The sequence below is a fragment of the Thamnophis sirtalis genome, unplaced genomic scaffold (genome assembly GCF_051295495.1).
Source record: "Thamnophis sirtalis isolate CommonGarterSnake01/CBP01778 unplaced genomic scaffold, rThaSir2_p1.2 scaffold_1, whole genome shotgun sequence".
Taxonomy (NCBI): Eukaryota; Metazoa; Chordata; class Lepidosauria; order Squamata; family Natricidae; genus Thamnophis; species Thamnophis sirtalis.
Window position 1 is genome coordinate 179,109,812 of NW_028261381.1, and position 21,005 is coordinate 179,130,816.

General features: G+C 40.6%; 1 protein-coding gene across 1 annotated transcript; it reads right to left on the reverse strand.

The window, feature by feature from the left end:
- Positions 1-539: 539 nt before the first annotated feature.
- LOC148049935 (vomeronasal type-2 receptor 26-like) lies at positions 540-16,710 on the reverse strand. The gene is made up of 8 exons (XM_087705562.1): positions 16,516-16,710; positions 16,119-16,317; positions 15,976-16,033; positions 13,173-13,464; positions 11,858-12,694; positions 9,780-9,998; positions 2,102-2,231; positions 540-1,444 (listed from the first exon to the last, which is right to left on the reverse strand). Exons 1-8 carry the CDS (start codon positions 16,708-16,710, stop codon positions 540-542), a joined length of 2,835 nt encoding a protein of 944 aa, XP_087561688.1.
- Positions 16,711-21,005: the final 4,295 nt, after the last annotated feature.

Consider the following 21,005-nt stretch of genomic DNA (forward strand, 5'->3'; position numbering starts at 1 on the left):
ACAGGGTGGGCCTCCTTCAGATGCCGTTAGCCAGACAATGCTGGCTGGCAGCTCCCCAGAGGAGAGCCTTCTCTGTGGCTGCTCCGACCCTTTGGAACGAGCTACCCCCAGAGATCCGGACCTTACCCACTCTCATGGCCTTCAGAAAAGCTGTTAAAACCTGGCTATTCCGACAGGCCTGGGGCTGTTGACCTCATTGTTGAGGTCCAGCCCCGATCGTAACAAATGTATGCATGTTGATTTTAACCTGCTTTTATTTTCATTTTTTATTATTTCTTTTTCTTTCGTTGTAAGCCACCCGGAGTCCTCCGGGATTGGGCTCCCTATAAATTGATTAAATAAATAAAAACAAATAAGAGAAAATAAAAAAATAAAAAATAAAATGTAAGTGACTGTTTCAGATTAACAGATACTTTGTAATGGTTTGCATCATCTGATTATTTCATGGAAAAGCCCTTTCCTCATTTAATAATTTAAAGAAAGCTGATAAAATAAAAAAAGTCCAAAAATCAAATAAAAGTTCTCAGAAACTACATTAGTCAGAGATTCTTGGGTCTCATTATGTTTTCTCTACAATTTAGATCAGGTCTCAGTAGAATAATATAACATTTGGGGAAAAAGATGCAAGCCAAGAGACCAGCCCCAGATGCTAAGATGGAGAAGATCTCAACGGCCACCATAGACTTTCCTTTGGTGCTCAGATAGGTGGGGATGAAAGTGATCCAAACACTGCAGAAGATCAGCATGCTGAAAGTAATGAATTTGGCTTCGTTAAAGCTGTCAGGCAAGTTTCTAGCCAGAAAGGCCACAGTGAAACTCACAAGGGCCAGAAAACCCAGGTAGGCCAGGACAGTGTAAAACATTAAAGCTGAGCCTTCATTACATTCCAAGATGGCCTCTCCAATCAAGGATTGGAAATCAAAATTGGGAAATGGGGGAGTGCTTATCAGCCAGGTAGCACAAAGAATTGCCTGGATCAGGGGACAGCCTAATACAATGGAGTTGGTCAGTGGTTTTCCTAAGAATTTCCTTGCCCTGTTTCCTGGCTTGGTGGCCATGAAGGCCAGAACCACCATGACAGTTTTTGCCAAGACAGAGGAAACTGCAAGGGAAAACAGAATGGCAAAGGCTGTTTGTCGGAAGAGACAGGTGAGCATCCAAGGTCGCCCAATGAAAAGGAAGGAGCAGAGGAAGCAGAGCAGGAGAGAGACTAGGAGGATGTAGGTGAGATCTCGGTTGTTGGCCTTGACAATTGGCGTGTCATGATGTTTATGGAAAACCACCAGGACTGCAGATGTGGTCACAGAGAGAAAAAGAGCAAGAGAAACTAAGATGTATCCCAGAGTCTCTTGATAGGAGAGGAAGTGGAGCATCTTGGCAATGCAGTGGTCCTTGTCTTTGTTGGGATACTGGTCTTCTGGACAGGGGTCACAGTGAGCTGCATCTGAAATCAAGAGTCATTTTGTATTTCATGATGGATCAAAAAGGGTTAATCAACCTTTCCTATTGGCCCTGATGACAGGTTAGCTAGAGGCAAGGATGTTTTAACCTCTTTGCCTCAAATTCTCTGCTTTGTGTTTTCAATTACACTTTCAGGATTTTGTTGCAGAGGAGAATACATAGATATAGCTGGATATAACTTCTCATTCCCCAACAGGTCTATCATTTTCCTGGGACTGAACAATCATATTCTAGATAATAAATATTAGAGCTTGAACCTCACACTCCTTCATGAAAAGATTTGTAGTGGGATTTCCCAATGGGTTGTAAGAGAAGGAGTAAAAAGTAAAGGAGGTAACACATGAAGAGCACCAAGGACTCCTCAACACATTAATTGTGTCCCAAACTACCTTGCGTTAAATTGCTGAGCAGCGGGACAGGTTGTCTCCTCAGGACAACCTCAGGACAACCCTGACACAGGTGGCCTGGGGTGGGAGGTGGGCAGGACAGTTTAGATCCCATGAACTCAGAATTTCTGCTGAAAAACATGAATATGTTAAAGAATTTCAATTTATGAAAAATAACAACAAAATTGATATTTGCTTCTACTGAGTGGTTTCCTGGATCTTAGTAGAAGATCTACATTAAAAGTTTGTTCTACCTGTCTGATTAGAAATGGTCCCCTCTAGACAAGGGTCGCATCGATAGCAGCAGACCTGCTCTCCCTCTGGAACACTCCTCTTCTCTCCTGCATGGCACCTCTTCATGGCACACCGACCAAAGGGCACTTTCTGAAAGAGAATAAGGAGATGCTTGAGATAGTATAAGCAACAAACATGCTTCACTGATTCATTTGTACATTTCTGTTTCCATTATCAAAATGTTAGAAAAGAAATGGTTAACTGGGCTCTAGCAGAAACCTGGAAAAGGCACAGAGAGATTAAGGCCGATTCCATTCCAGACCACCAATGGATGCTGGAGATTGTAACTGGGGCTTGACATGCAATAGAAGGGTCATGAATTGAGCTATAGCTTTTCTGAAGCAAACACTGATGGAGATCCAACTGAATGGGAATGGTCCATGGAAACCACTATTGCCTGCTCCATCTGCATCCTGGGTATCAAGCAGAATTTCTTCCTAATCTCAAACCTTTTGGATCTGTCACAAATCAGACCTCAAATATGTTACATGCAAAGTAGTTTTGTCATCAAATCGTTGCCAAAGTTTTGATTCAGTAACCTGTTCTCCAGTAAAGGAGATGTTTTGAATCCCTAGAAGAGAATGACTCTTTTGGACTTCCTGGGCAGGACCTTGCTGATGGTAGCAGCTTAATAGGGCTGCTCCCAAGTTCCTGGTCGCGTTATCTGTCTAGACATCTGACAGATACCTTATCCATTCAGGCAAGAAGGGAAGGAGAGAGATCCAGCTGGCAAAGTGCCTTTTTGATCTTTGCAGCTTTTTTGTCTGTGAAGAGAGGGGGGGGCAGCCGAGGCAGAATTATTTCTGCACCAGAATCTACAGCTGCTTTTTGCAGCCCAAAGTAAGATCCTCCTACTTAGAACAATATTTGAACTATTTGATTTTAATACAAGCAGAGCCCGTATCTGAGAACTTCATTTGCTTATTTAATCCTAGCTTCATTTTTTTACAAGATCTTCCTTTGTTAATTTGTTTTTTTTTAAAAAAAAAAAGCTTTTAAAATATTCTCCGTAACAACACTCACCTCCTTAATCTTCTTGCAAAGGACAGCTATAAAACTTCAAAGGAAGGGAGTGATTCATTGCTCTGCCTTATAGCCGGCCAGCAGATTTGTATTAATTAATTTCATTTCTACAAGATTCCACAAGACCTTTTTTTAAATCAACTTTGCTAATATATATTTCTAATATAGAGAAGTTTAAAATGGCGTTGAATATGCTGAGCTGTTCCGTTACAATGCTTTTTTTCTGAAACCTTCTGAAAAGTCCTACGGAGCTAATAAAGGGGTGATTTAATGCCTCTTTTTGTAGCTGCATAGCGGGCCAGTAGAGTTTGATTAATTGCTCGAAGATAAGACTTGGAATGGCCTCAAAATTAAATCCTGCTTTGAAACCACCTCCTAGAAGTACATCCCCAATACCTGGCACAAAGTCGCAGCCTCCACCCTCTATGCCCCATACTGGAGATTTGCTAATGAAAGAACTTTTTTGGAAACTTTTAGAGATTTTAAAGAGGAGATAAAAGAGGAGATAAAAGAACTTAAGGCGGACTTGTATGATAAAATTGATACTAGGATTGCTAAAATGAAAGATGATATGCTGGGACTTGTAACTGTACTGACAGAAAATGTTTCTGGAATTGAAGATAGTCTAGAGGATCTTAACGAAGCTAATACCAATTTGACATCCAAAACTGAGGTGGTGCAACAAAAAGTTGAAAACACTGAAAAACAAATTATTATGATACAGTAGAGGCAGATGGAGCTGGCATTAAGAGTAAGAGGGTTGCATGAGGATAAACAGAACTTGAAACAGATTCTTTCAGAAGCTTTTGATTGTCTGGTGGGAAGACCGGGGTCCAACTTTGACTGGCAGATTGATAAAGCTTATCGCGTTAATTCTTGGGTGGGAAAACAGAAGCAACTTCCCCGAGATGTAGTTATATATTTCACTACAAGAGAGTTCAGAAACATGATATTACAAGAGTCCTATAACACTAGGCTCCAAATTGGGGGCCAGGATTTGACTGTTTTGAAAGAAATACCACCTCAAATGCTAAGAGCCAGGAGAGACTATGCTTTTTTAGTGGAAGAACTCAGAAACTGTCAGATACACTACAGATGGGATGCACCATTTGGTATTATATTTACATTTGACAGGCAAAGATATCATCTCAACTCTGTATGGAAAGCTCGAGATTTTTATCACAATATTTTGAAGGTGGGACACCCTGCACCATCTGGATCCGGAGAAAGACCACAAGAAGGACAAGACAGACAGCAAAACTACCAGACAAGATGTACCATCTCCCCTCCCTAGAAGGGCAAGGTGTTATGGAACAAAAACCTAGCTGTATGACTACCAGACGAATGGAAAAACAAGCAAAAAGGCAACAACCTCAACAATCACCGGCCATCAATCAAGGAGTTACAGCAACAAGCTGAGAAGCCATGGGAGGAGCTATGCCAAAGGTTAAACAGGCCATGCAGGAGGCTCTAAAAAAGCTTCAGGTAACCAAAGATGACAACTAAGATTCTAACATGGAATGTCAATGGACTGAATTCTCCACAGAAGAGAAAGAAAATATTTCACTATCTTAAACAGTTTAAGAATGATATAATTTGTTTGCAAGAAACTCATATCAAATCAACTGATCAAAAATATTTGATTAACCCAAAACGTGGTCAACATTTTGTAGCCTCTGCCATGGAAAAGAAAAATGGTATAGTTGTATACTTAAGAAAAGATATCAAAGCTGAATTGATTGAAGCAGATCCCTTTGGAACATATATCATGTTAGATCTAATCTTAGAAGGGAAAAAGATATTACTTTTGGGAATTTATGCTCCTAATCAAAAGCAAGAATGATTCTATAGACATCTTCATGCTAAATTAGTTCAGTGGGACTACAGGTCTTGTATACTATTGGGTGATTGGAATGGTGTGATAGACACTAAAAGAGATAAGAAGACTTCTCGCCCAAATACTAAGATGCGAGCAAAGCTACCCAAATCTTTTTTTGACATGATGGATGACTTCGAATTGAGAGATATTTGGCGAGAGAGAAATGCAGAGGAACATGATTTCACTTTCTTTTCTGATAGACATCAATCCTTTTCAAGGATTGATTTTATACTAATCACTAATGATTTGCTTTCTAGGGTGAAGTAGACAAAGATTGCGGCTAGGGTCCTTTCGGATCATAACCCAGTTTGGATGGAATTGGGAAGGGCAGTGCAGGCAAGAAGGTCTTGGAGATTGAATGAAAACTTATTTAGATATGAAAAGTATATTAATGATTGTAAAAAAATGTTATCTGAATACTTTGTTTTGAAAATGAATAAGGGTACACCTATGGAATTCATATGGGATGCAAGCAAAGTGTATATGAGAGGAGTGCTGATGAATATAAATAAAACACATAGATATAAACAAAGGCTAAAATGAAGAGAATTGGAAGAGGAAATTAAGAGGAAAGAGTTGGAGTTAACAATAAATCCAGGCGATACAAAGGTTAAGGAAGCAATCACCATATTAAAATCTCAATTTGACATGTTGATCTCTGACCAGGTAGCCACTAGTTTATTATATGCAAAACACAATACTTTTTGTAACGCAAACAAACCTGGCAGATGGTTAGCTTATCAGATTAGGAAAAAAAGGAAAATTTGAAATATATCTAAACTGACTTACAGAGGGAAGGAGGTGTTTCAACAAGAGAAGATTCAAAAGGCATTTTGGGAATTTTTTACAGAATTGTATAAAGGGGATAAAATTAATGGTTTAGATATAGACAAATATTTAGATAAAGAGAAAATACCCTCAGTTAGAGAAGAGCACAGGCAAAAGTTGAACCAACGAATAACCTCGGGGGAAATTTTGCAGGTAATCAAGCAATTAAAGTTAGGGAAAGCACCAGGTACAGATGGTTTGACAGCGGTTTACTATAAAAATTTACAGTTAGAAATGGTAGAACCTCTTAGAGAATTATTTAATAAGATTCAAACGGAAGGTAAGGTGCCTCCATCTTGGAAGACAGCGTTTATATCATTGATACCCAAAGAAGATCAAGATATTACCCAACCAAAAAATTATAGACCTATTTCATTACTTAATGTAGATTATAAAATCTTTACTAAAATACTAGCAAATAGGTTAATGGTGGTTATTCAACAACTGATACATACCGACCAAACAGGTTTTATACAGGGGAGACAGATGAAGAGTAATGTTAGATTAATTATTAATGCTTTAGAATATTTGGGAAAGAATAATCAAATTCCTGCTGCGTTCATATTTTTGGATGCTGAGAAGGCCTTTGATCGAGTTAACTGGCAATTTCTGTTGAAGATATTGCAAAAAATGCAGATAGGAGATAGCTTTTTACAGTCAATTAAAGCAATATACCAACAGCAAACAGCCCAAATCATAGTCAACTGAAGTTTAACAGATCCTTTTCAAATCGGAAAAGGTACAAGACAGAGCTGTCCTTTGTCCCCACTATTGTTCATTATAACTCTGGAAGTAATGTTGAATAAAATACGGGGCTTGGATGGTCTAAAAGGGATCAAGATTAGGCAGCAAGAATACAGAGTGCACGCTTTTGCAGATGATTTTGGTCATAATATTGGAACAACCGCAGGAATCCAGTATGGTTTTAATGAATACGATTTATCAATATGGTCAAGTGTCTGGTTTTAAAATAAATTTAGGAAAAACAAAAATATTAGCTATAAATATGAATACTAAACAAAAGTAAGAACTAGGAGGGATGCTAGGATGTGAGGTAGTCAAAAAAGTCAAATATCTTGGAGTTAATATTTTAACTCTGGAATACTGCAACGTGCTCTACATGGGGCTGCCCTTGAAGAGCATCCAGCGACTTCAGCTAGTACAGAATGCGGCCGCGCGAGTGATTGTGGGTGCACCTCGGTTCGCCCACATAACACCTATCCTCCGCGAGCTGCGCTGGCTACCTGTTGATCTCCGGGTGTGCTTCAAGGTGCTACTTACCACCCATAAAGCCCTCCATAGTAGTGGATCTGGGTACTTGAGAGACCACCTCCTGCCAATTACCTCCTTACGACCTATTAGATCACACAGATTAGGCCTCCTCCGAGTTCCATCCGCCAGTCAGTGTCGACTGGCAACTACGCGGAGGAGAGCCTTTTCAGTAGTAGCTCCGACCCTTTGGAACGATCTCCCCATGGAGATTCGTACACTCACCACCCTTCAGACCTTCCGCACAGCCCTCAAGATCTGGCTATCCCGTCAGGCCTGGGGTTAAAGATTATAATCCGTCTCTTCCCGAATGATGAGTGAATGTTGCTTCTACTTTTAATTATGTACTGTTTTTATATGTCATTGTGTGTACTCCCTTCCCTATACGTTGTAAGCTGCCCTGAGTCCCCTCAGGGAAAAGAGTGGCCTATAAATAAATTTATCTTATCTATCTTATCTACAACTTCAAATCGGAAACTATATAAGCATAATTATGAACCACTTTGGTATAGTATACAGATAGAGATGAAAAAATGGGAGAAATTGCACTTATCTTTGCTGAGTAGGATAGCGGCAGTTAAAATGAACATTTTACCAAAATTTTTATTTCTCTTCCAAATGTTACCTATACTTAAAACAGATGTGAATCTGTTAGAATGGCAGAAGGGTATCAACAAATTTGTATGGGCAGGAAAGAAGCCGAGGGTAAAGCTGAAAATAATGCAAGATGCACGCGAGAGAGGAGGCTTGAAATTACCTAACATAAAACTATATTATGATACAGTGGCGCTATCTCTAATTAGTGATTGGACTCATTTAACTAATGATAGAATATTGAATATTGAGGGACACGATCTGGTATATGGTTGGCATGCTTACCTATTATTCAACAAAAAATTGGACAAGAATTTTAAAAGTCATATCTTAAGAAATGCTTTACTGCGGGTCTGGAAAAAATACCAATATAAATTAAATGACAAGTTACCCATGTGGGCAATTCCTAGACATGCAATTGAAAATATGAATATAACACAAAAACAGGATAGAACTACCTACAGACAGCTTCTAATTTTGGAAAGGGGGGTACTACAACTAAAATCTTTAGAGGTATTAAAAGAGGAGAAGGTAGTTCAAACATGGTTCCAGTATGGGCAATTACAGGCCAGGTGGAAAAGAGATAAAAAAATTGGTTTTATCCAAGTTGAGGATAATCTATTTAAACAAATAGATTAAAGCATAATGCATATAAAGGGGATATATAATGTATTAATACAGATGGATTCGGAAACAGAATTAGTTAAAGACTGTATGATAAAGTGGGCTCAAAATATTGAAGAACCAATAATGTTGGATACATGGGAAAGAATCTGGGTAAGAAATGTGAAATTTACACAAGCTCAAAACCTGAGAGAAAATTTTTATAAGATGTTCTATAGATGGCATTTAGATCCTAAAACACTGGCTTCTATGTATCCAAATTTACAGCCTAAATGTTGGAGATGTGGTTCTCTCGATGCTACATATTTTCATATATGGTGGACCTGCCAAAAGGTTAAGGCATTTTGGATAAAAATATGGTGGATTATGCAAAATATCTTTAAAAGAAGGATAAAGTTTACTCCTCAGCTATTTTTACTAGGTATAAGTACTGACTTTACAGTGGTAGAGACTAACTTGATTTTGCACCTAATAATGGCAGCAAGACTGTTGGTGGCGCAATACTGGAAGAAGGAAGACTTGCCTACAACTCAAGAATGGACATTGAATGTTACAAATTTAGCCGAGATGGCTAAAATATCGGCATATCTTAAAGGTCACTCAAATGAAAGATATAAACGAGACTGGAAAAAATGGATTGACTATATACAAAACAAATATGGGACTAAGAAATTCCAGATAGCCTACGCTTAAGATCAGGAATGATTTAAACTGTTTAAAGTTAGCATAGCAAGAAGAAGCTAAGATCAATGTAGAGATGTTATTAACCATTTTTTTATTTCTTTTTTCTCAATATACTTTAGACTGTGTTTGTTAAAAATCTATACCGTGTATAGGCTCTGGGAAGTTGGGGGGGGGAGGTGGGGTGTTGGGGGGGAGGGTGGGGGGAGGGAGGGATATTTATGTGTTAAATTTCAATGTAATGCGACTTCACATGTATACTGTTTTTCTTTAATTTCTGTGTAAAAATAGGATGTTAAGTACATTGACATATAGTGGAAATACACCAAGGGGAGGAGGAGTGGGATAGAAGAAAGATGGGTAGAGAGGGCGGGAGAGAGGATGAGAGGGAGGGTGAGAAGGAAGGAAGGGAGTGGATCGGGAGAGAGGAGTGGTAGAGGGGGAGGGGAAGTAGGGTAGAGGGGGATGATGGAGGGAAGATAGAAAGTTGGAGGGGGTGGAAGAGAGAGGTATACGGAGAGTGGAAGAGGTATATTGGGCTTCTAATTTGGGGGGTATTGTTGACAAGAGGAATTGCTGCGATTATTGTTTAATGTTGTATGGCTCCGGCTATGCACAGTATATATGTGAGTGTATGAAAATGAAAAAAAAAAAGGAAAATAAAAACCTTTTAATAATAATAATAAAAAAATAACAAGAGAATGACTCTTTTGCTGCATTTATTTTAACTTCCAGCTCACCCTTTTTGTCCAGACAATTGCATCAGAGTTAATGTTGAAATCCTGCCCTGGGGGAGCCTCAGGTTCTATCTGTCCAACTTTACTGTGGACAAAAGATAGATTGGGGAAGAAAACCCAGTTGAGAAGATCATAATGAGCAGCTCCCAGTCCACTTTCTGAGAAGGAGATTTCATCACCAGCACTGTTGTTGAAGCGGACCTTCCTCAAATAGGGAAGAAGCTGAATGAAAAGAAATTGGAATAACTGGTTTCTATCATTGTGTGATGGCCCTCATATTAGGGGATTCGTATCTATCTGGGAATCTAGAAGAGTTTCCTTGTTGAAGATCTGAGCAATCTAGAATAACATCAAGTTTTTACCTACTTCCCCTACAAAAGTTTCTCTTTTGTATTGGCCATTTGCATTACAGCTACTTCAGCTGCAGTTTTTATCAGAATGGTGTCTACATACAAATATGTCAAATTCAAAATTCCTTGTATGATCTTGCTTCGGTGATACTAGGCTCTTTTTAAATGTTGACTTTGGCCCAAAGTCTTGAAAATGAGCAATGCATTTTAGGAACAATTAAATCATTTTTACCACATCGGTGTGGAATCCGAGTGACTTTCTCTAGCTGACAATCAAGGAAAGCAGAATGTGGGAACAAGATATGACCAAGTGGGGCCATGTGAAGGAATTTCCTGCCCCAGTTTGTTATTCTACTGTCCAGAAGAGGCCCAAGGTTTAGCCTTTGATGCCGAATTGTGTGTTTGCTTATTCCCTTCTTGCCATTTTCTTCCATTAATGGATCAATTGTTTCCTTGATTTTTTTCTTCTTTTTCAAATGTTAAAATAAGTTTTTTTATTTTTTTAAAACTTTTGTAAAAGTTTTGTAAAAGGAAAAGTTCCTTTTAATATGCCAATTAGCAAACATCCCTTCTTTATTTCTGTTCTGCTGATACTCCCCCACTCCTCTAAGGATTTGTTTTCCACACAGTGCCTGCCCTGATTTGTGGCTTCACTGGCCAAAGAGATCCATTCTTTAGCCTTTGAGGCAGAAATACAAAACATCTGATGAATTTCAGACTAGGTTGAGTCCAGTTCTGTGTGGTAAATTTGACAAAGGTTGCTTGAACACAACAAGCTGTTCAGTACAACACGTTGCAAACTAAAGACACGAGGAAGGTCACACAGCATGCTAAGCCATAGAAACACAAACCAAGATTAAAATCAACTGAGTTTACTATCTTTTAAAAAAGTAGTACAAGATTGGAGAATGACGAGCAATCTGGACCACAGAATCACCAAAAGTCAGGCATGACGGATAACATCATCATCGTCATCAAGGGCACATCCAGAAGAAAACTGAGGTGGTTCTGCAAATGTGCCCACTAGGACTGTTTAAGCCTCTGGCAAAATTGCTATCTTGCTCTTTGTTCTCTCTTGCTCTGGGATGGTGCTTCCTCCCTGGAATGACCACTTTATGAAACTCAGGCAACCCTTGAAGACCTTTGAAGAATTTTTAGGAAGGTCTTTCCTACATGAACCTCATGGACACTGGTTTGGTTTATTTCCCTTCTCTCCTCCACCTCTCTCAACAAAATATTTTGTTTAATTCACTTTACTGTTGTTTTCTGCTTAAATACTATTTCAATCTGGTTTCATGCAGTGATATGATACCATGCATATATTTGATGAAAGAAATACACATTGTGAGTTTCCTATTTAAAGATGATGATGATGATGATGATGATGATGATGATGATGATGATGATGGTGATGGTGGTGATGATGATGATTGCAGAAATTACCTTTCCAGACTGGACATTGGATCACTCTTGATAATCTTCCATTTGTTACTTCCTGTACTGCTCTCAGTTTCTTTGGAATATAGGTTGACCCCTCATTTGTGTTTTTGTTAATAATTACTGTTTTAATCTGGTTTAATGCAGATTTGATGCAGTGATATGATGCCATAGAATTGTTTAATTCAAGAAATACACACGGGGATCTTCCTCTCTAAGCATCTGTGTCCTGCATTAAAAACCTTTATCCAGTCCAAAGAATGGACTGGGTCAAAAAAACCTCACAGAAATTACCTGCCATGACTGGACATTTGAGATCCTCTTTCCAATCCTCATCATGGCTGGTTGCCCTCTGGATCCATGCATGGCATGTGACGCGTGTGCCACAGCATAAATGGCATTGTAGATGTTGTAACTTTCCCCTGTCGTGCTTGTTTCAAACACGTAAGATGGCAGATTCCGTAAATCCTCCTTTCCTGTACAAGGTTTTCTCCCCTTTGGAGGGATCCTGCCTGGTTTGTAGATCTTGCAGCCAAAGACCCATTCCCACCACGTTGGGAGAAAAACGTCCCCTTGTGGGTTCAAAGGGTCTAAAGACAGGAGAAAATGGCTGAATTTTGAGACATCCCTGGTGTGGTCCCTAAAATGCAAAGCTCCATGGAAGGGTTTTATACTTTTCAATAAGTATTGAGAGTTCAGCGCATTAAGTTTCCAACTGGATGTAAAGATCCAGACTTTCAGAAATGATGCATGTCTCTCTATTTCATAAGCAAACATAACTATCTGTACATTTGTAATAGTATTGGAGTCTGCAAACAAAATAATCACTTCACCTATAGACCAAGTATTGAAAATATGATGTAATTTTGAATGTAAAGTAGGAATAAAATCAAATTTCATAATTTCAGTGAAGGCCAGGCAGATCTCCTTCTCCTTCAGCATTGGCACCAGAGAGGAAATGAAATGTTCTCCACTGTCATTTTCAGGGGCCACCAGCCCAACCCAGTTCCACTGGAAATACAGGAGTAGCTGGGCTATACCCACATACTGAGGAAATTCCCTGGGATTAATCCGGAAGAAGGACGGATAAACTCTTCTGTCTCCCTGAGTGAACTCAGAGCCAACACCGAGCTGGAAAAAAGGAGAATCTTCTTGAAAAGACAAAGTACATTTTAATGCTGACTTCAAGGGTCCCCATTGTGTGGTTCATTGCCCCACCAGTCAGGTTTATCCACTTTGAGTGGCAGGCTTCATCTTCCTCCCTTCTTAGGAAGAGCCACCAGTTATCTATTGTTTCCTGGTTGTGACAGATCAGAAGTAAAAGGAACAAATCCTAAATCTGACACAGAGAATAAATTGCACTGAAAGCTGCAGAAATATGATAAACTTCTATGAAAGTCAGGAACTAATTCCTTTTTCAGAATTATATCAATATGGTTTTGTTGTTATATAAAAATGTATCTTGATATATAAAATCCAGAAATCAATTCAAATATGAGATGGATTATTTAAGTCATATACATCTAATATTCTCCCCTCCCCACCAAAACATTGATTTCATCCTTGCCTTCTCTATGTTTGTCTACTCCATACTGTAATCCCCACTTACCTGTGGGATCTTGAAGATGCTGAAGATGGAGGCCATCTGCCTTGAGGATTTGGGGCCCTCACCCCCAATGACGGAGAGAAGGGTGTCCTGCCTGTCACATTTATAACCTGGAACCATTCGGCCTCGTGTGGAGAGCAGGGAGAGGCTGAATAAGGAAATCTCCCTGTGAATCTTGCTATTCTCATAGATGTGGAAGCCAAGAGTGATGTTGGGCAGGAGATCCAGATCCTTGTTCACCTCCGTGACAGTAAACACCAAGGCTAGGAAGTACTGGTAGTTTGGGGGTGTGAGTCTGTAGTGGGAAAAATATGGGGAGCATTATATTTTTGGTGCTGTTGATGTTGGCATTGCCTTTCTTAAGTGTCCTTGGAACAGAAAGTCACAAATTTCATTTGTTTGGATTTTTTAAACGATGTTCCTTGACTTAACTTGGAGGGATTTCTGAGTAAGGAGAAAGGCCTGGCTGTCCTTCTCCCATATCATTTTACCACCACCACCCCTCTGTTCTCCCTCTTTCCTTCATTTGGTATGAAATCCTCTCCAGTTGCTCCTCTTCTTCCCTAATCATTTTCTTCCTCTCTCGGAGCAGCTTCTTCAGGTCTGAGCAAAAGACTCCAGTGAGGGTCACAACACAGACTCACTAAGGGCCATTATTCATGAGCTCTGCAGATTCCTAAACTGAGGGGTTTTTATTTGGCAATGTCCCACATTGGAATAAGATTGAACATTTCTTTGATGTTTTTTAATTACTATAACTTTAGGTCCAAATTAATATTATAAGTCAACATCTTGACTAGGGCAGCTAGAGTCTCATAGTGTTGTCTCTCCTCAGTTTTATGTTGTCTCTCATCTTCCTCATGAATAGTTCTGGAGCGATGGAAAATTCTAGCCTATTTCTTGAATTTGCCTCTTTATTGAGACAAGGACTTAAATTTGAAGATCCCCAGAATGAGGATTTCTTAAAAGAGGCCCTGAATCCAAAGGAAAGAAAACAATCACCTATATCTTTCCCCTCCAGGTGAAACTTACGTAACTTTATTATTAAAATGCAACAGGTCCTTTTGGAAATCTGGGATTCTGAACTCCAGAGAGGTTAACAGGGGCAAATTCCCCCCAATATTCAGATCACCAGGCCTGTAAAATTCCCATGGATCTTGAAACTGTAAATGTTTTTGCGATGCGCATACGGTTTGAATTTCCTTAGTAGCAATGGGAGGCAGGAGGCAGAGGATCAACATCAGCAGCAGGAGAGGCAGCCCAGCCATTCTTCTCACCTTCCCTCCTAGATCAGAAATGAAGGTTTGTACAGAAGCTGAATTGCAGGGAGCTTTGGAAATCTCACCAGATTAACAGAGTTGAGACTGCCCAAATTACCTCAGGGCAAATTTATCAGATGTCTCTTTTAATTAACACATTTGTATTTTATCACGTTATTTCCTCCTATCTATCGTATTCTGAAATTAGATTTGCTGCATTTTATTCTATTTTAAGGAAAGGTCTGCAAGACTAATCAATCAATAAACTACTCTAATATCATGCTTTCTCTTACTTGTGTTTTGAGGCAAAGACCAGTTGAATCTCACTGAACCCTGGAGTTGGCTCTTTGGAAGACAAAGTAAAGTCTTCCACCACTGGGATAACTCAGTACATATTTCCTAAAGCCCTTTTTGTTACTTTGGAAGATTCATGTGGGTTAAAATCCACAGGGGATACAATACGAATTACTGTTCTTCTGATAATTGCAAGGAAAAACCATTGTCCTACCCACTGAGCAATAGATGTGATTTGCACCTGAGATAGGAAAAAACATGTTTGTGTCCCCTGTAGCTAATCCACAGAGCAGATGGACTTGAGAGTCAAAATGAAGTTGACTTTTTGAACTACCTGAAAGTGAACACCTGCACACAAGATGGAATTTGGCCTGTGCCATAGTATGTTCAGATAGAATGGGTGCTGATGGGGCAGGGTGGCAGTCAGCTGAACCCTAGGAAGAGTGAGCAATCACCCCAGTGTTTAGATAGAAGAACTGGTTTAGTTATATCCACAAAAGAAGGGATGTAATGGATTGATTGATCAAATTTATGTGGCCCCCATCTCATGCAAAGTGATTCTGAGCAGCATGCAACAGTCCAATGAAAAGTGTAAATAAGTGTAAATAAAGTGTAAATGTAAATAAAGAAAACCTTTATACAACATTTATTAAAAGGAATTATTGGGTTTCCCAAGTCTGCAAGCATGACCAGATTTGAAAGACCTTCAGAAGCTCAGGAGTGATGAGGCCACACAATGCAGCTCAGCAAGCAAAGGTGTGATGAGATCTCCAAGAAACATAACTGCTCTTGTTAATGCAGTTTACACCAGCTGAAGCTACTGGATACTCTTCAAGGGAAGGCTCATATGGAACACATTGCCTTAGTCCAACCAAGATGTGACCGGGGCATTTTCTGTCTTGGAAGAGGTGCGACTGGCATATACAGTTGTGAAAAGGCCTTTCTAGCCATGTCCTCAAGCGGGAGTTGTGAGTCTAGAAGGACCCCACCTTTCTTGCAAGGTCTGTTTTGGGCAAATGCTACTCCACCCAGCACCATAGATTGTATAGTCCTAGAATTAGAGATCCCCCCAAACCCAAAGCCACTCAGTCTTGCTGAGGTTCCTTAGAAGTCTGTTTTTCCCCATCCAGATATTCATAGCCTCCAGACAGCAGGACAGAACATGTACAGCACTGCTTAATTTACCAGAAGCACTGATGGGGTGTCATCAGCATATAGCGGATACCTCACCACAAGGAGATACATGAGCTTACCCTGGGGTCTCATGCAGATGTCGAATAGAAGAGGGGACAGCACTGACCCCTGTGGCATCTCAGAATAAGAAGGTCCAGGGTGGGGTCACTCTTCCACATTTGCCATTGAGTCGAGTAAGATGAGGATGGACACACTAATTTACCTGTTCCTAGCACTTCACTCTTCTGGGCCCAGAGCTCTGCTGTTGTTCCTGGGATCTGCTGGAGTCCCTCTACCAGTTTAAAAGCCACAGCCCAAAATACCCCTATCACTAGGACCACTTTGTCCTTGACTTTCCTCTCCAATTCATCCTTTAGACCCCAGAACTTTTCAGTGTCCCACCCTCCTTCTTCCTGATCTTGCTGTCATTCACAGATACAGATTAACAGAGTTGGAAGGGACCTTGTAGGTCATTTAGTCCAACACACCACCCAAGAAGACTCTATACCATTTTTGACAGATGGCAATCCAGTCTCTTCTGGAAAGCTTCCAGTTATGACATGCCCACAATTTCTGAAGGCAACTTCTGTTCCATTTGACACTGCTTCATCTATCCCCACCTCTGCCTTCTTCTCTATGACCTCTATGTCTGGTTCATTGGCCAGGACCTGCCTGTCTGCTTTGATCTGGAAGTTCCAGAGGATCTTAGCCCTGTTATTCTCCACAACTTTGTGTGGAATATCACAACTGGGTTTTAGAAAGCTTAGCTCATACAGTGTGCATATGTTCCTGTTCCAACTACCTGGTGGTGTCATTCAGTGTATGCTGTCCCTGCCTGCATCTTACACCCTGTCACTTATGTATTGGATTCTCTCGGAGGCTGGATGAAATATTGAGGTGTGATCTACCCAATATATAATAGGGATCGATATCCATTGAGTTGGATACGTCTCTCAGTGATTCTATGGGCCAGGCCTCTCCACATCTTCTGATCCTGCACTATACTTTTGAATTGTTTTATGTTCCAGCTGTTGTCACCTTTGGTAATGTCCAGTCATGGTATTTTTGGTGGCCTGGTTTCCTTTTACTTTTCCAAACATCATTGCTTTCTCCAATTGTCAAAGTAAATGAGACTCAATTTCATAATTTTCTTCCAGCAGCATACCTGGTGTTCTATGCTCCAATACTTGCTTGTCAGTCACATTTACTGTCCAAAAGGTTGTTTAATATGTTATTTTAATCAGTTAAGCATAGCACATCACAATACTGAGACCCAAGGAGAAATGTTTTAATACTCTAAATTATTTTGTACCAAATCTGAAGGAATTTCATACAGGAACTAAAATGATGTGTCTTTGGACAGAGATGATTATAAAATACAAATAGTACTTAGACTAATTTATGACTTTACAACTTACAGCCCTCTCTAAGTGGTTTACAGAGTCAGCCTATTGCCCCCAACAATCTGGGTTCTCCTTTTATCCACCTTGGAAGGATGGAAGGCTGAGTCAAAATTGGTGAGACCCGAACTGGCAGCCGGTGATCAGCAGAAATCCTGCACGCCTTCCCTGGCCCTGTTGCTCCTCGCTCACCCTGCCCATTTGTAAGCCTCTCCATCACTCGCTCACCCCACCCGTCCACACGATCCTAGCTGAATTCGGTGTCAAGTCCCATACCTGGGAGTGGAGGTGGTGAACAGAGAAGCATGGAGAGGTACACTCCACTAGACAGCAGCAGCAAGCTCAGGAGTTTTCTCCTGGATTCTTCTCTGTCATGCCTCCTCCTATCTCCCAAAGTTCTTTCCCCAGTCTGTGATAGCTTTCTACTGGATTCTCCTCTGTCTTGCCTCCTCCGATCTCCCAAAGTTCTTTCCCCAGCATGTGATAGCTTTGTCTTGGATTCCTCTCTGTCTTGCCTCCTCCAATCTCTCAAAGTTCTTTCTCCAGAGTCTGATAGCTTTCTACTGGATTCCCCTCTGTCTTGCCTCCTCCAATCTCCCAAAGTTTTTTCCCCAGCGTGTGATAGCTTTGTCTTGGATTCCCCTCTGTCATGCCTCCTCCGATCTCCCAAAATTCTTTCCCCATCGTGTGATAGCTTTCTACTGGATTCCCCTCTGTCTTGCCTCCTCCAATCTCCCAAAGTTTTTTCCCCAGCGTGTGATAGCTTTGTCTTGGATTCCCCTCTGTCTTGCCTCCTCCGATCTCCCAAAATTCTTTCCCCATCGTGTGATAGCTTTCTACTGGATTCCCCTCTGTCTTGCCTCCTCCAATCTCCCAAAGTTTTTTCCCCAGCGTGTGATAGCTTTGTCTTGGATTCCACTCTGTCATGCCTCATCCAATCTCCCAAAATTCTTTCCCCAGCATGTGATAGCTTTCTACTGGATTCCTCTCTGTCTTGCCTCCTCCATTCTTCCAAAATTCTTTCCCCAGCATGTGATAGCTTTCTACTGGATTCCCCTCTGTCCTGCCTTCTCCGATCTTCCTAATTTCAGCCCTTAATCCTCCAGTTGTCAATTTTTGTGAGGTTTTCCCCTCTCTTCCCCCCGCCTTCATAGGAGTCCCAAAAAAGTTTGCCACATGGCTTGGGGGTAGTGGTCATGTGACCGAGTGTGCATGAGTGATGTCAAGTTGGCCATACCTGCCCAATCACATTGCTTCCAAGCCATGCCCACAAAATAGGCCACACCCACATAATAGGTTCTGAAAAATTTGAAACCCACCACTGAGCCCCACCCATCACCCAGGCCATTACAACACAAAACAACAATGGACACACAACCAGCACCAATCAGCACCAGTCTACCAATCATGATACAGCCACACATCCAATCAATCCACCTAGTGAAACAAAGCCAGCACTCCACACCCCCTCCACTAAGATTTATAGAAAGATGGCAGCTCCGACCACGCTTTAAGCCTAAAACCCAGCCTGTAGATGGCGAGTGAGACCTCACCGAAACGTTGCCAAGGCAATCTCAACCTTACATGGGAAAAGACCCGAATACAACAAGACCAGCATATATGTCTCACTCGCCATCAGCAGCAGAAGTAGCAATGAAGAAGTAGTAATGCACTCTAACCACTGTGCTACCATTTTTGGGATTGGATTCAGCAGTGGAACTGAACCAGCCTAGATTCTTCCTTGAGAGATGGTGTGGTACCTCCTCCTCTTAAGGAGGTCTTAATTTCTCCCTCCTCAAGACACACTGGCTGGCTCACATCTTCCCTTTTTTTAAGGAAAGCTTGTGGAGAAGATGATCATGCAGTTCCTTCACCAGATCCTGGGTGGATTATCTACGCCCCTTTCAGTCAAGATAAAACCTGGGTTATAGAACAGAAAAGGCATTGGTTGAACTTTTAGAATGACATTTGGCAGCAATAGGATGGTGGTAACACATCCATTCTTGCTCTTCTTTACCTTTTGGTGGTCTTCAACATCAGATTCTAGATCAGGTCCTTGTTAGGATGTGTGCAGCACTGCATTTTGCAAATTCCTCTCACTTCTACAGAACTGATATAAGTCTGTGTTGATTGGGAGCGACAGGCCTCACAGTTGATCCCTTTATATGGGTGCTGGAATGTTTGGAGTCCCATAGACATATAGTGTTTGGTGCATTCTCCTCTGCTCTTTAACATATACATGAAACTATTGTCCAACTATGTGGGGTGAAGTATTAACAGGGTGCTGAAGATGCTCTAATCTACATCTCTGGCCTTGGTGAACTAAACAGTGCTGTTGACATCCTCACTGCTGCAAACATGCCCAGTGCATAATCTGGGATCCTTTATAACTGTAAGGTCCTTATTCAAGAAAGTAAGAACTCTTGAAACTTGACATTTCAAAAGGAACCTTTTATTGAACAGAGTTATAGCAGGATGTAATCAAAGCAGCCTCTGAGATCCCTCAGGCAGTATAGTTGGAACAAAAGCAATTAGAAACCCCTCCCGAGAGTCCAATGTGGATTTAGCCAATCTGCAGGTGTTAAGATGTTATTGCACCCCTCCCTCCCCGAGAAAGTGATAAGGGAAGTTTCTCACCATCATTCTCTGCTGGCTTTCGAGCAATGTAACCCACATGGCCCGCCCTCCCCTTACATTCCCCTAAATGTGAGAAAATGTTGGGCTATTTAGGTGCCTGGAGAAAGGTTATAAATCAATAGACTAATAGGAGAAAGGAATAAAGTATAAATGTAAGCAATGATCCCTCCCTTCCCCTGAAGAATGGCAGATTCACGGATCTGACAATAACTCTTGACCAAAGAATAGATGCCAGTTGTAGCTTTGAAATCTTTTGTAGAGCTGTGTTTCGTGTGCTAGTTGCACCATTCTTGGTTCATGGTCTGTTCACAATTATTCATGCCCTGGTCACTGCCTGAATGGATTATTGTAATGCATTCTTCTGAGGGCTGATCATATTTGTTAATAAAGTGTGTTCGCTATTAAGTATATAGAGAGTAAAAATGTAGCTCATTTAAACTGCAGAATTGTAAGAACTCTGTTAAAATATTCATGACTGGGAGAGATATGGGAGCAAGGTCAGCCAGTGAATAGGCACAGCAACTAAGTCAGCCAATGGGATGTTAAACAGATCTGAGTCTGTGCAGAGAATTGAAACAGAAACTTAAGCAGTCTGCTGCTCTGAGAAGGAAACAAGCAGTCTGTCTGGGCCTTGTCTGCTGTGTTTGCCTGTAAATCTCCTGTCTTGTGTTTACTTGGAAGAACCAACTGTTGGTATTTTACATTTATTCATCTGTTCTTCTGTATATAAAGAAGTTAATGAATCCAGCTGAATCAGTTATCTGTGTGTGCTTTCTGGATTTCATTTGAATGGAAAAGTTCGTAGGGAACTCAGCAAAGCCTCAAGGATCAATACAAACAAACATGCTTCAAAACAATCCGGCATATATTTAAAGATACTTTTGATGAAAATACAGGGAAATTGTAGTTCTGAGAACTAATATCCACTTCTTTAAAATCAAAGCATATTTTCAAGTTATTCATGAGGCCTCACTGGGATGAACTGACATTAAAGAAAAATAAAAGTGTGGGTGATTACTAAATGGTCTGTGATTATTTAGATCACTTGATTTTCAATTATTTAATGAATTAGC